This window comes from Ictidomys tridecemlineatus, chromosome 10 (assembly GCF_052094955.1).
Source record: "Ictidomys tridecemlineatus isolate mIctTri1 chromosome 10, mIctTri1.hap1, whole genome shotgun sequence".
In the NCBI taxonomy this organism is placed as follows: domain Eukaryota; kingdom Metazoa; phylum Chordata; class Mammalia; order Rodentia; family Sciuridae; genus Ictidomys; species Ictidomys tridecemlineatus.
In genome coordinates, this window is record NC_135486.1 from 50,431,429 (window position 1) to 50,446,406 (window position 14,978).

A 14,978-nucleotide genomic window follows, 5' to 3' on the forward strand; every position below is an offset into this window, starting at 1 on the left:
CAATCCTCCTGTCTCAGACTCCTGAGCTGCTGGGATTTCAGGCATGTGCCACCGAACCTGGCTTGTTAGTTAGCTTTCTGTCATTGTGACAAAATATCTAAGATAAACCACTTCTAAGGAGGAAAGGTTTATTTGAGCTTATGATTTCAGAAATTTCAGTTCGTGGTTGGTTGGTCTATTGCTTTGGGGCCTGTAGCAACACAGTATATCATATGGTAGCAGCAGGGGGTGGAGGAGGCTTGTTTATTTCATGGTGGCCAGGAAGAAAGAAAGCAGCAAACAAACAAAAACAAAACCCAGACCAGAAGGGTCTGGGGTCTAATATTCCCTCAAGGATCTGACTTCTCCCAGGAGGTCCTACCACCTCCCAATAGCACCACAAGCTGGAGACCAAGCCTTTATGGGGTAGGCCTTTGGGGGTTACTTCAGATCCAAACGATAGCAGTGGAGAGACTTTGCTGAGCATAGTTAAGTCCTCTACACTCTGAGAGGCCACTGCCTTGACCAAGTACCACTTTTTTTCTGTCATTTGTGCTGCAGACAATGAGGGTGGGGTGAGGTTGTGGGTTTGAGAGCCTAGTACCTGGATGGGTCAGGCCTTATTCTATGACTGGAGAAGGTTCCCTCCATCATTTCCCCTCCAGACACATGGAGAAACCATTGCTCTCTTGGGGGAGTTCTGAGGTTTTTGTTCAGAATGAACTTCAGGGTCAAAGTCTGAAGGACTAAGCTGTGAAGGACTACCCAACAGCTGACTGACCCTCTGTGGACGGTTATCTGGAGACAGGGTCCTTTTTCTTCTTATCATCTCTGCTCCATTGTGTCCCCTCTTTCCCTTTTACTTCTAATTAGCATCTCTGGCTAAACACACACACAAAAATAAAATAAAATAAACATCCTTTCCTGGGAAGAGCTGAAAGTACTGGTTTGAAGTCTTGAATTTTTGTGTCTTTATTAAAATCCTAAGGTGACCCCACCAGGGTAGAGTTGCTCTACATCTTTGCAAAGAACAGGAAACCAAAAAAAAAAAAAAAGGTTATTTGGGAATTTTAAAAATATATACAGTAGATGGAAGAAGATAATCACCCTCACATGCACATTCCCAACTTCAACAGTGACCAACTCCTGGCCAGTCTTGAGTTGGTTGCCTGGGCCCACTTCCTGCCTTCGGTATTATTTGGAAGCAAAACTCCAGGAAGCTTTTGGGGTGGTGCATCGACTTCCCTGCGTGCTAACATCTTGGTTCTCTGTTCTGTTCCAGATCATTGCCTTTGATGAGTTAAGGACGGACTTTAAAAGCCCCATCGATCAGTGCAACCCTGTTCATGCGGTAAGTAGCGGGTTCTGGTGACCAGAAGGTGGTGTCACCATAGGCCACCCAGGACTTGTGCAGGAGGCCGAGGGTTTTGAGGGTAGGATAAGTAAAGAACCCACTTGCCCTGACTCTGCCTCTGTGCCTGGCTTCTGGCTGTTGAGGAGCCTTCTTGCTCTTGAGGTTGCTGAGGTATCATGTTAACTGAGCGTGACTGTCCCCATAACCCAGGGGGAGGGTCTGCTGTGTTGTGGCTGCTGGCATTAGTCTTTTTTGGTTCCTCATCTTTGACCCAAGAAAGAGGCTCCATGTCGGCCAGCATGTCTGCAGTTTATGTGACGCCATGAATGGGTGTCCCCTGCTGGATGTGGGTGCCAGTTTCTTACGGAGGGTGATACATGGAGTTCCTAGCCCCACCCCTATCACCTGGAGTGAATTCACATTCTGTAGCCTGAGGTCAGCTCACCTCCCACTGGGAAATCGGATGCAGTCTGGTTCCCTTCAGGGCTGGGAAGACACCCTGCCAAAGCACAGAGAGCTTCCAGAGTCTTCCTGCTTGATTTGCTTGGAAGGCCCTGCATGCGTCCCCTCCCTCTGTCCTGGCTACGCCTTCAATTGGGAGCATCTGCATGAATGTGGAAAAAGAGGCCTGGGTGCAGGGAGAAGGGGAGATGTCATTTCTGTCAGGTGGCAATGGGTCTTGGCTCTTTGCTTCTCTGGTCAGAGAAGCCCATGTTCCAGAGCCAAGGACCAAGAGCATGTGGTCAGAACCTTTTCCAAACGTATTCCAGGCCAGACTGCTGCCTTCAAAGAAGAGAGCATGCACTGTGTCTCTTAATCCAGATTCACTGGCTCTGTGTTGAAGATCCTTCCAGCCATGGTTTCCAGTGTGAGGATGAGTTTTCATGTGTCTGAGTAGCTCTGCTGAGTTTTCAGTCAGAAACTGTAGAGAGAACCCGGGTCTCTACCAGCGTGATTCCATTTTAACCTGGGAAGGTTAGGGTGTCATTCTTTTGGAACAGGACATAAAAGTCTCTTCTCAGCTGTAGGACCCCCAAAGAAGGATTTGCTCTTGAGAAGGTCCCAAATGACATGTGGTGGGACCCAGCTTCAGCATCTCCCCCTGTCAAGTTAAGGGTCACTTCTGGAATTGTAATTTTGCTTTGAGTCTTTGCTGTGCCAGGAGCTTTGTATACATCACTGTAATCCTGGCAGCAGCTCTGCCAGACAGATCCCATTTCCCCAATCTCTAGTTCGTAAGGCTGAGTTTCTTGTCCAAGGACTCAGCTCCTGGGTGGAGGAGCCAGGTCTCGACCCTAGGTGTTCTGACCACTACTCCATGCTGTCCCTTTAAGAGGCTTGGTTTTGTCGTCTCTGAGGCCTCCTTTGGTACCATAGTCTTTGATTCTACGAAATAGAGCCAAACCCTTTCGAAGTCCACTGTGTCCAAAGCAAACCTGGTTGCAAATTGATAGTATCTTTAAGATTCACTTGAAAATTTAGTGTCTTTCATAAGGGTTATAATCATTAAAATCCATTTTGTTTTCATCTGCTGGCCTTACCCTCCATCCACCCATGAGAACTTGGATCGATCGGGCCTGGAACTGTTTCACCCGGGGTCTCATGTCTTTTTTTGGATGTTGTGGGTTTGGCACCAACATCACACACCTGGCTTGTCAATATCTACCAGGTGCACAGAGCAGCTCTAATTTAATAGAGAGGGCACCTCCATGACGCGATGCCAAGGGAGTGGAGTGTTTGCTTTCCTACCTCTTTCCTACCTTTTTGGACTCAAAAAGGAGCTTATGGGGGCTTGAGATCAGTGGTAGATGCTTGCCTAGCATCTGTGAAGCCCCGGGTTGTTTTATCCCTAACACATACACACACACACACACACACACACACACACACACACACACACACACAGAGCAAGCAAAGCTTACTTACAGCTTTATTGTATGAATGAGTCATGCTGGGTTTCAGGTCGTTGGTGAAACCTTGAGGTGTTTCTGCAGAGCTCTTTTCCAGTCCACCATGGCAAGTTCCATAGTTTAGACAGAAGAAAGAAAATCAGGACTGATCTAAGCACCAGGGGCTTCCATGAAAGGCCAATGTGAGAATAGAAATTGCACACAGTAGGCTTCAGTAACTATTTGTTGATAAAAAGGGATGAATATTGAAAGATGAAGTTGTGTGGCATAATAGCTGGATCTCAGCTCATTATTTATTTGATCTGCTTTTTCGTTTCTTTCTTTCTTTCTTTCTTTCTTTTTTTTTTGTGTGGTTCTAGGAATAGCACTGAGCCTGTTGCATTTTAGGCAAATGCTCTGCCGCTGGGTTCCACCCCCAGCCCTATTTTTTTAATCTGAAAATTAGTTAATTAGTTTTAATTTTTAAATTCCTAGTCTAGCTATACTTAAAGTTGGTTAACAAATTAATTAAAGCGCCTGGGCTTTTCAAAGCCCAAACATCTCACGGGGGAAGATACTCTTATTTAGGATTAAAAACATCACAATAACATAAAAATGCTAAATGGAAAAGCATTAGACATGTTTCCCAGTTCTTGCAATGTTACTCCCTGGCAGGAAATGAAATGCTTGGTAGATCTCATTGAACTCATCGCACACTAAAGAAACCTCATAGAAGCCTTTCTGTCTCAGAGTTTGAAAAAGCACTTCACTGGTTGGTGACTCTGGCCCTGGAAGGACTTGAGTGGCAAATACTTTCTGATCTGTATGATGATCTCATTTCTCAATGAGGACAAGCAGCCCATTTGATGTTTACTCCTCCTCCTTCTCTTTCTTTTTCTTTTTTGCAGTCCTGGGCCTGGAACCCAGCGCCTTGCTCATGCTGAGCAAGCACACTACCACTGAGCCATACCCCCAACTCCCATTTGGATTTTAGATGCCCAAAAGATTCAAATATTGTTGGGCCTCTGTTGGATCTGCCCCCTCTTAGAGGGGGTGGAACAGAAGAGGTGTGTTGTGTTTGGCTCCTTGTTTTTCAAGGTTTCCTTTCACCAGGTGGGCATTCACTGTCATTTTGAAGTAATGAGAAATGTCATCCTTCAGGGTCTCCAACTTGAGAGTGCTTCCAGGAGCTAGTGTGTGCCCTGTAGCAGCCTCTTTGGGGCACGTGTGTTCTCTCTTGCCCACGTGTGTGTTGAGGAGGATGTGACCTATCTTTCTAGCCGCGTGGACACTAATCTGTCCTGATGTGGGCTCCTTCCTCTGGGCGTACAGGCTGCACAGGAATCACTATATTTATGATTCAATTAGGGAAATTGAAGCGTCCCAGCCACCTGTCCTCTGCAGATCCACGAGGCTCTCATTACCGTTACATCTACAGCAACCAAATTGCCTTGGTAATGAAGCGCTGGGAGATGCCGCAGCTGTGTTCAGTGTGGTTTCAGAAACAGGAAAGTCACTGTAGGAAAAGGAAGCGACAGCACTTAGTATGTGCTGTGGGCAGCATCACCTGCCCAGCCTCAGGACATCTTCTCTTGGTTGTGAGCCAGGCTTCCAATATGGACTTGTCTTCTGGAAAAGTCTTAGTCTGGGGGCACTGTCGATGTCTAATCAGTGGCAGGTTGCTCCCTCCAAGTACATTCACTTTAGAAAAAGAAAAGCAACGGGTGGGGAACTTATTTGCCTTAAACATTATTGGGTGTACTTATGCTCTTGGTGACCTAAGCGGGGCATCCTTCCTGGGCTTTAGGATGCTCAGTGAGCATGTGAGGTCCACGCTGCAGTTGGACCGTCTGATGAGTACATGCAGGAAAAAGTATGCTGGGCTGGGAGGGATGCTGAGCCCATGACGTTTGCTGTTAGAGCAAATGACTATGACAAGGTAGATGGAAGAAAGATGGAAATTCTGTTAGAAAAAGCCACTGGGTGGGAACCCGTGGGCCGTGTGCCCAGGAAGGATCTCTGGTGGGTTCTGCTTCCTCTACTGGGTTGGATTGTGTGGGCTTCTCAAGGGTTTTCAGCAGGACCTCTAACCTCCTATCTCCTTTCTCTCCTGTGCATCCTGATAGAGGGAACGGCTGAGGAACATCGAGCGTATCTGCTTCCTTCTGCGAAAGGTCAGTGTGGTGCTCCACATGGGAGGATGGAGGATTACAGAGTGGTGGGTGGGATCCCCAGTGAAAGAGGCTGGTGAGGCTCAGTGTCTGCCCCTGTGCTGTCTACCCGGGAAGGCCAATGGCAGCCTGGGAGGAGGAGGTGGGAGCTAGCCATCAGTTCTTGAAAACCACCAGAACCAAGAGGAGCTAATTAAAAGGGGTGGCCATCAATCAAAGTGTCAGGAAGACACTGGATATTTGCAAGTGCCCTCTGGTTGGATTTAGAGGGTCTTTATTTTTGCATGATGATGGATGGCATTTACAGCAGCTGTTGCCTCCTAGCCTTTGTTCCAGTCTGGTGCTGGGCTCACGAACACTCCCTCCTGACTTAGGGATGTCTTTAACTGGATGTTGGGTTGCTTTTGAGGTTTCAGCTTGTCATTCAGCTTTGCAATTTGATTGACAGGATCATTGAGAGTGTTGGAGGGGTGGGATGGGGAGGTATTATTAAAGGGGGAACCACGCCATTCAAAGAGTTGCTCTGAATGGATGGGCAGTAGACCTCAGCTGCCCTAAACTCATTCTGCAAGCGTGCGTGTGTATGCACAGCTCAAGCTGGGTGTTTAGCACACTCCATCTGCAGACCCTGTCATTCTCTAGTTAGGGAAGTGTGTCAGCAAAATTTAGAGAACAGGAACTTGCAGGTGAAATAAGCAGTGTCCATGTCGTTGAGCCAAAGGACCTCCCTGACCTCTGTACTGAGTGGACAACTACAGGACCTAGGAAAACCACCTGTATACCCCAATGAGGTTTTTTGAGACTTATGTGAATAGAAGAAAAAAACCAAGTGCTAGGCCAACACTGACAGAAGGGAAAATTTTTTTTTGCAAGGTATTGAAGGTTTTTTTTTTGGGGGGGGGGATTTCAGCAATTATACCTTTCATTGGGAGAGAGAACATAATCAAGAAGCCAATTATTTTTTCTAGCTAATTACTTGTCCTTTAATGTTTTCTAAGAAGCTCAGCATGTTAGAATTCCACATCTTGTATGTCACAGTGGGAAAGTGTGCTCAGATAAGACATGCATTTGAAAATACTAGTGATCCAAGGAAAAAAGAATGATTAAGAAAATAACATATAATTTGAATCATGAATATGTAAATCACTTTCCTAGATAATGTTGTAGTCAACTTATAACCTGTTACAGCCATCACTTCCATCGTCTCTAGTTTGCTCTTTAAGACTGACGTGTAAGTGGCATGGACTGGATCAAGATAAAATCAAAGGTTTGCCTCTCAGACTCCCATGCTTCCTTTTTTTTCTTCCCTGTATTTTCTGGCAGAGTGATGATCTGTATCCATGCTAAGTAGCCTTGTTCATACTTCTATATTGCTGGTCTTGGGCTCTGGCCAGACAGCAGACAGTGGCCTGTGGCTGTCTCTGCCAAGGTTCTGTTGTCCACAGCCTTAGAGTCCTGGACTTCTCTAAGGTCAGTGCCAAGAATACAAAAGCAAGCAAATTATGCAAGAATTAGCATTGCCTTTTGCTCGTTTGCATACAGTTTGCATAAATTTCTAGGCATTTTACTCCAGGAAACATGGTACTCCAAGAACCTTTTCCCTTTTTTTTTTTTTTTTTTTTGCCCTTCCTCTCCTATGCTACTACCACTGGTTCTGTGAGATTTAACACAATTGCTGCTCATCATAGTGGAGAATACCAGGGAGAGTAGTTCAGGGTAGACATCAGAGGGCATGAAGCCCTGACTTCAGGAGTTCACCTTCTAGTGCTTCATGGTTTTCTAACTTGAAGCAGAAATAAGCCACATGCCTACAGCTTTATTCCTTCAAGGAATCTTTCTCCTACTTATCTTCTTGTCAGAAGCATGTCTACTTTCTTACAGTTCGATTGTTAGTTCTTCACCTCTGTGTCTCTGTGCCCTGGATACCTGAGACCATTTTCACTGACCATTTTCCTTTCTAAATGTAATTTCTGTCTTTTTTTTTTAAAGATATATAGATAGAGAGAATTTTAATATTTATTTTTTAGTTTTCGGCGGACACAACATCTTTGTTTGTATGTGGTGCTGAGGATGGAACCCGGGCCGCACGCATGCCCGGCGATCGCGCTACTGCTTGAGCCACATCCCCAGCCCCTCTAAATGTAATTTCAACTTGTTGGTGCTACTGATCGTCTGGCCATTGGCATCTTGCTATATCTCACATACTCTTTTGCTTAATTTGGTAACTTCTTGTACTGTGTTCTCACAAATGTATTTAGGTACGGGGCCTGTCCTCTGTCTCCTTCCACCAGAATGCCAATTCTGGAAGGTCAGTGATTTTGTTTAGCTCACTGTCACATCTAGTGACATAGAATGTAGAACAGAATGTAGCCTGTTGAAGATGCCCGATAAATATTTATTAAGTGAACCAAATCAGTGCTGCTTCAAGCACTTGTGCAGTCTAAATAAATCCTTCTTCTTGGGAACACTGGGATAGTCAGTAATCTTTTCATTCTTCATTTCCGGGGTGTCCATGACATAGTAAAATTTACATATTTTACTATGTTTACTAGCTACATACAGTCTGAATTTTAAAATCAAATTTAACTCAAGATTGTGTTCAGTCTTGACAGGGAAGAGCTCCAACCTACAGATTCTCCTGGCCCTTTCCTTTACTTGATGTGTACGCCCTGAACCCTTTCTTTAGTCTGTGTTTAATCTTCCTAATATCTTCTCTCAGCCTTCAGACCCAAAGGGTGGGGGTAAAGCCAGCAAACTTTGGCTGCTTACACATCCTGTCTGTGCCCTTATTATCTGGCGTGTGCCTCAGTGTGACTCTCCATGGGGATAGCAATCCCAGTACCCCCTTAAGGAGTTGTGAAAACTAAATGAGATAAAATATATGCACAGCACATAGGTGCTCAATACATGCTAAATATTAATGTTAATGTCCTGATCCTTCATTCTTGCCTTAAATCCTTTATAATATTCCTGTGCCCACATTTGTTGCTGAAGGGGGTTGCGATCATCTGTGGCTGGTGGTGTTCCCCGCGACGCCACTCATTTTCTTAGATGAGTGTCATGTGATGTTCCAGCAGTATCACAAGGGTAGGATGGCCTGGGCCTCCTCCTCCTGTCTCTCTTGTTTTAAATGTCTCCTCCTGTCTCTCCTGAGTTGAGAATCCCAAGCTAAGAGCATGAGTTGGGGATGGTGGGGAGGTTTCATGGGTCTAGTTATCATCACCACCTTCTGGGAACTGTACCTTCCAAGAAATTTCTTGGAACTAGTCTCCCAAACACCCCAGAATGTGATGCATCTCAGCAGCTGATTGTTGTTAAACCACCTCCTCAGCTTTCTCTGGAGAAAGGAAGGGATTTTCAAAGTGGATCCATTTTTAGCTCTATAATTATCAGAAAATGTATTCCTTGGGTAATTGTCTGAACTGCAGGATGCTGGTGTCGACTTGTGCTTATGATTCATTTTTCTGTAGCAAGAGCCACTTGCTTCGTGCAAGGCTGTCCCCACCAGGGCCTGTCGTAAGGTCTGAGGGCTGCTATAAAGTACGGGTTTGGGAGAGGGACGCATGGTGGAAGGTTTGATGGATGTTTTTAGGCACATAAGGGGTTCTTGCGGGGCAAAGACTGCCAAGGGGCCTCCTGTTGCATTTGCAAGTTGAGGGAATGGTTCCAGGGAAGGAGTTGAAGTGCAAGTCCAAATGAGGGGCAGGAGAAACTTGCTTTAAGCTGTGATGATCAAACCTTGGCATTGGTTGCCCTGGGGGAAGGGGGGTGGCTAGGAAATTCGCACACTCCTTAGACCAAGTCAGATGAGCTCATGGCTCTGAGATGATTTGAGCTAGACTGAGCATGCCCAAGTGGGGGACAGCCTTATTGTCTAGTTGGGGATGTCCCTTTTTGCTTGACAATTCTGGGGTTCTCTATTCCATGTCCCAATTTCTCCTAGAATGTATCTGGTTTCACTGCAGATTCTCTGGCATTCATGGGTGGAAGAGGGTCTCGTGGAGGATATTTTTCATTCTCCATTAAGCATTCTCATAGAGACGTGGAGGGGGAAGAGGAGGAGGAGCTGGTGAGAATTAGGGGTTGAGTTCACTGGGGAGGATGGAGGTGGGGGGGGTGGGGGGTGGGGGCAGGTGCTCCAGGTTTGATGCTGGAAAGGACACAGTGGTGATAAGTCCTCAGGTGCTCCCACTAATGGCCACCTATGCCTGTCGCCCTTTTAAGCCATGCCCCTGTGGTAGAAAGAAGTCATATAGTGAAGCTGTGAGGAGCTGCCTGCATCCATTGCAAAAATTCCATAATGTGGTTCTAAAAGCAGGGGTCAGAGGGGACAACGGGAAAGAGATATGACACTTTCACAGTGAAAAGTCAGTTCTGTTCAGTGAGATAATCGCATGGCTAACCCATTGATGTGAGGAGGATAAGAGGCATGGGGAGCCCCCCTGAGCAGATCCAGGGCTCAGAGCCATGCCCACTAGCTCTGGCGAGCCCATGGATCCTTTAGACATGCACAAGTATAAGGGACTGGTGTTTTAAGGCACTGAATTTTGGAGTGAGTTATTATATAACATTATTGTGGCAATAGCTATATTAGTCAGCTTTCTGTCACTGGAGAATACCTGAGGTAATTAACATCTAGAGAGAAAAGGGTTATTTTGACTCATGGTTCTGGAGTTCAAGATTGAGTGGCTTCATATCTTTGGGCTTCCAGCAAGGGCAGCATGTCCTGGCAGGAGCTCATGGTGGGGCGAACCACTCACCTCATGAGCCAGGAAACGAGAGACAGAGAAGAGACAGGGTCCTGAAATCCCCTTCAAGGATTTCCCATGACCTGAGGACCTCCCGTTAGGCCCCATATTCTAAATGTTCCACCACCTCCGAATAGCACCACCCTGGGACCAAACCTTTAACACTTGGGCCTTCAGGGAACTGTCAAGGTCCAAACTATAGCAATGGTAAACTTGATATCATTAGCATGTGCCACTTTTATAAGGGGGAACATCTTTCTTTTTAAAGAAATGTTATGTTATGCCAAAGTTCAGTCATTTGTTGATTCTATAAATTTATAAATAGATGGGTTTAAATTCCATCCCAATTTATTTGACCTAAGTGGGAGCTACTAAATGCATTTCTATACCAGAACCAGAACCTCATGAAAGATCCGTGTTCTTCTGGTTGTACATGATATAAAATCACACCAGTCGTGTAGTCATATATGTACATGGGGTAATAACGTCTGATTCATTCTACTATTCTTCCTATTCCCATACCCTCCCCTGCCTTTACTTCTCTCTACCTAATGCAAAGTAACTGTATTCTTCCCTAGCCCCATCCCCCCTTATTGTGAATTAGTATCTGCATAACAGAGAAAATATCTGGACTTTGTTTTTTTGGGATTGGCTTATTTCACTTAGCACGGGATATTTTCCAGCTCCATCCATTTACCGGCAAATGCCATAATTTCAAGCAGAAGAATGAGAAACTATACTCCATTTAGGTATGATGTGTCAAAGTGCATTTTACTGTCATGTGTAATTAATTAGAACAAATAAAAAAGAAAGTGCTATAAAGTAAAAACCTATAAGAAAAAAATGGATAGTTTTATATTATGTGAATTTTGCTTCAATAAAAGTACCATTTTGAGCATGCAATTAATTAATGCCTAGTTAAGAGACTGCTTGAATGATAGTAGGCATTCATTGAGAAAAATAAAGAAAGAAGAAAAGAAAGAACAAGCGAACCACGTTGCTTTGGTGCATAATATTTGTCATGCATTAACTATGTAAGAATGGGGAAAGTGGCACCTTCTCTCTAGCTACAGCATTCCTTGCCACAAAAGTGATTGCGATTGTCTTGGTTTCAAAGCTGTTAGTACAGTCTTCCTGCAGGGCTGGAGGGAAAGGAGTATTTTAAAGGCAAGACATAATGCAGTAAAAAGGGACACATAAATTCAGAGGCAGTTGTGTGGTATGCCTAGAGAGACCATCCCTGATGCAGAGAAGTCTTCCAGATTAGAATTCTCTTTCCTTGGGGCATTTCTACACCGTGACAATAATAATAGCTGTTTACATTTCTTGAGTGACTACACTAATCTTTTAAAAAGTAGTAACTCTTTTAATCCCCAGAACAATCCTAAAAGTAGTCTCTATTAATGGTCCCACTGAACAGTTAAGGAAATTGAGGCATAGAGGTTAGTCTATATCCCAGGGTCTCACAGTTCATAAGTGATAGATGTGGGATCTGAAGGAGAGATGATCTGATAAGACTCCACATTTTATTATTATTATTTTTTAATGGTGGATGGACATAACTTTATTTTATTTATTTTTATGTGGTGCTGAGGATCGAACCAATGTATACATGTTTTAGACAAGGGTTCTACCACTGAGCCATAATCCCAGCCCCCCCCCCCAAGAGCCTACATTTTAAATCTTCACATTATGGAGGAAATTATTGGTTCTCTTTGAAACACACTCCCTAAGGACCACCACTATAGGAATACGGCTCAGCTATTTTAAAGGGAAGATACAAATCCTGAAAGCCATCTATGGCCTCAGGGACCATATCTTATTCTTTACTCACCACTGATGGGACCAAGTGGATTCCTTTAAGCCTCCTTTCTAATTCTCTTTAACTTCTTGGTAGGATAGTTCACCCCTGAAGGGAATGTTTAAGAAAAGTAAAAATATCCTGGAACAAAACTTGCAACTGGTTCAGACACCATGTCTCATGTATAATTTATTTTCAGATGCTTTCTGAGGCCGACTCTTTGTTAGTCAGAGGGAAAGGTGGAGCATTTTCCTCTCTGAGTAAATAGCAGTGCTGTCATGGGGTTGCTGAACCGGAAGCTGGCGGCGGCCAGAGACTGGGCCTGTCCTCACTTCACTTCTCTCCCAGGGCTGCAGCAGGGGACATGAAGGGCTTGTCGAACAAGTCCCTAACAAGTAAGAGGGCACTGGCTTTTCACTGCTATCTAGATAGCTGCTGGGTCCTCTCCTTCTGTTGCCACCACTGTAAGGCATCAAATCAGCTTACCATAAATGCCATGTTGTGTTTCTCATGAGTCCAGGGTCATCTGGTTGGTTGTGGGCCTTGGGTTGGGCCAGGGGTAGAGGAACATTCTTCGGGTCTCTGCTGGGGCTCATTTGCATATTTGGTGGTCACATATATAAACTAGCTAATCTAGTTTGGCCTCTGCTGGGAGGTTGACCTCTGCTGGGATATTGGCCTCTGCTCCACATCTCATCCTCCTGTGGCCACCCCAGGCTTGTTTCTACTTCATAGAGGAGAAGTGGAAAAGCACAAGAGATTTTTTTTTTCAAGCTTCAGTCTGCATCAAATCTACTAGTGTTCTGTTGGCTGAAGCAAGTCATGAGGCCATACCCAGGGTCTGAGTGGGAGGGACTACACAGTTACAGGGCAAAGCATATAGAGAGCCTTCAGGGAAACGTTGGTGTCCTTATTGTGGAAATTCACCTGCTAGCATAGCACCAGGAGGCAGCCAACAGAGCCTGCCATTCTTTTCTATGTGTCCTTAGTGGACCTGTGTGGTTTCTAGTCTTTTGTATATTAGAGTCCCTTGTGGAGCATTTTTAACACACATCTGCTGAAGACCCACATCCAGCAAGTTCTGTTGCAGGAAGTCTTGGAAGGATCTAGGTATCTAGGTATCTGTATTTTGAAAAAGTCCCATGGGTAGCCAGGGTAGGGAGACCAAGATGGATGATTGGAATGTCTGGAGGATGTAGTGGTGATTCATAAGCAGCTCCCAGAAAAGCTCCCTGTGGTCTGGAGAGTTAGATCTGTTGAGGGAGAAAGGAAAAGAAGAGCTTCAACCAAGAGAAGTTGACAGTAAGTAGGCACTGTGGCCAGCTGCCAACTCCTTTGGAGGCGGCCCAGGAGAAGCAGATCCCTGGGCTGCAGGGGCATCTCCACGTCCTGCTGTGCTGTGGCCCTGTGTGGAGGGAACAACTTCTCACCCCAAGATTGACAGAAAGTTGGCTTTGAGATAGATCAACGTGCAACTGGGAACCCCCCCCCCCAGCCTCAGAAAGGGAAGAAGTCCATCAACCTTGGAGGTAGTGGGAGGAGAAACCCTGAAACTATCCATGAATGTAGGATGGAGTATTGAGAGTGGTCTATACACATTGGGGTAGATTATTAAATCTCAGATCCTGAAATATAGATTCCTCTCCATCCATGATGGCTAATTCTATGTGTCAACTTGGCCAGGCTATGGTCAAACATTATTCTGGATGTTTTTGTGGTGGTGTTTGGATGAGATTGACAATTAAATGGGTGGATTTTGAATAAAGCAGATCATCTGGTTCAGCTCATTTTCTGTTGATAGAACACTTGAGGCTGGATAATTGGTAAAGAAAATAGGTTTCTTTTGGCTCATGGTCTTGGAGGCTAGAAATACCAAGAGCATGCATCGGCATACATTCAGCTTTCTGGTGAGGGTCTCATGCTGTTTCAACTCACGATAGAAAGAAGACGGTCAGGTGAGTATATGCAGAATACAGAAAACATAAAGGGTAACTTTGCCATATAATAGCCCACTCATGTAGTAACGCTTCCTGTTCTTCTGGGTGAACTACATTAATTCCTTCTTGATCTAAACACCTCTGAAAGGCCCCACCACCTGTTAGTACCATTACCTAGGGCAATTAAATTTCAGCTTGGGCAATTAAATTTCAGCAGGGATGACCACATTTGATTGACAACACCCTCTGTAGTGTGGGTGGGCCTCATCCAATCTGTTGAAGGCCTTAATAGAACAAAAAGACTGACTTCTCCTGAGCAAGAGGGAATTCTGCAGCAGATATCAACTGTAACACCAGTTCTTGCTGAGATTTCCAGCCTGTCCACCATGCAGATTCTGGACTTACCAATTACAATCGTGTGATCCAATTCCTTACAATCAATCTCTCACTCTGTTTTTCTTTCTTAGGGAAGAATTCAGCCAGCAGAGCAGCCAGTGCAGGGCACACAGGTACTGATGTACTCCCTGGAACTTCAAGGGCAGTTAGAGGAGAAAACACAAGTTGAGTTCTATTAGATGGAACCTAGAGGAAGCTGGACATGGTGAGGGAAGGAGGGAGATAAGAAGTCCTGGGGTCAGCCTTGATGGGACACACTGAGTACCCATCTGAATCCGTTCATTCATTCAACTGGAATCCATTTAGCTCCTACCATCTACACAGTCCTGTATTATGTGCTGTGGTGTGTGTGTGTGTGTGTGTGTGTGTGTGTGTGTGTGTGTGTGTGTGTGATAGGTTGGTTGTGAAGGCATGCTCAGGCCTTGCTTTTTCTCAGCATGCCTGCCTGAGAGTCCCTCAAAGCCCTAATCACATGAAGCCGTACATGGTGGTTGCCTGAACCCATGCATCACACACTTGTAATCTCAAAGGCAAGGATCATGTCCTCTTTGTTTCTGTACCTGCTGCATTACCTAGCAGATTCTGATGTATGTTAATTCGATAAACAGATTAATGAACATGAGACCAGCAACCACATAATCCCACTGACTATCATTTCCATAATGCACGAGGCAGAATTTTCACTGCTGAGCATGCAGTTAAG

General features: G+C 45.0%; 1 protein-coding gene and 1 long non-coding RNA gene across 5 annotated transcripts in view; one reads left to right on the plus strand and one right to left on the minus strand.

The window, feature by feature from the left end:
- Cnih3 (cornichon family AMPA receptor auxiliary protein 3) overlaps positions 1 to 14,978 on the plus strand; it is a 111,792-nt gene that overhangs the window by 55,120 nt on the left and 41,694 nt on the right. For all 4 annotated transcript variants that reach the window (XM_078022908.1, XM_040277331.2, XM_078022907.1 and 1 more), the window contains exons 2-3: positions 1,262 to 1,330; positions 5,349 to 5,396. In XM_078022908.1, coding sequence (XP_077879034.1) covers positions 1,262 to 1,330; positions 5,349 to 5,396 — 117 coding nt within the window. The remainder of the gene's footprint in view (positions 1 to 1,261; positions 1,331 to 5,348; positions 5,397 to 14,978) is intronic.
- Positions 12,106 to 14,402, minus strand: LOC144367245 (uncharacterized). Its single transcript, XR_013426577.1, has 2 exons — positions 14,285 to 14,402; positions 12,106 to 13,195 (listed from the first exon to the last, which is right to left on the minus strand). It is a non-coding gene; the product is annotated as an uncharacterized LOC144367245 (long non-coding RNA).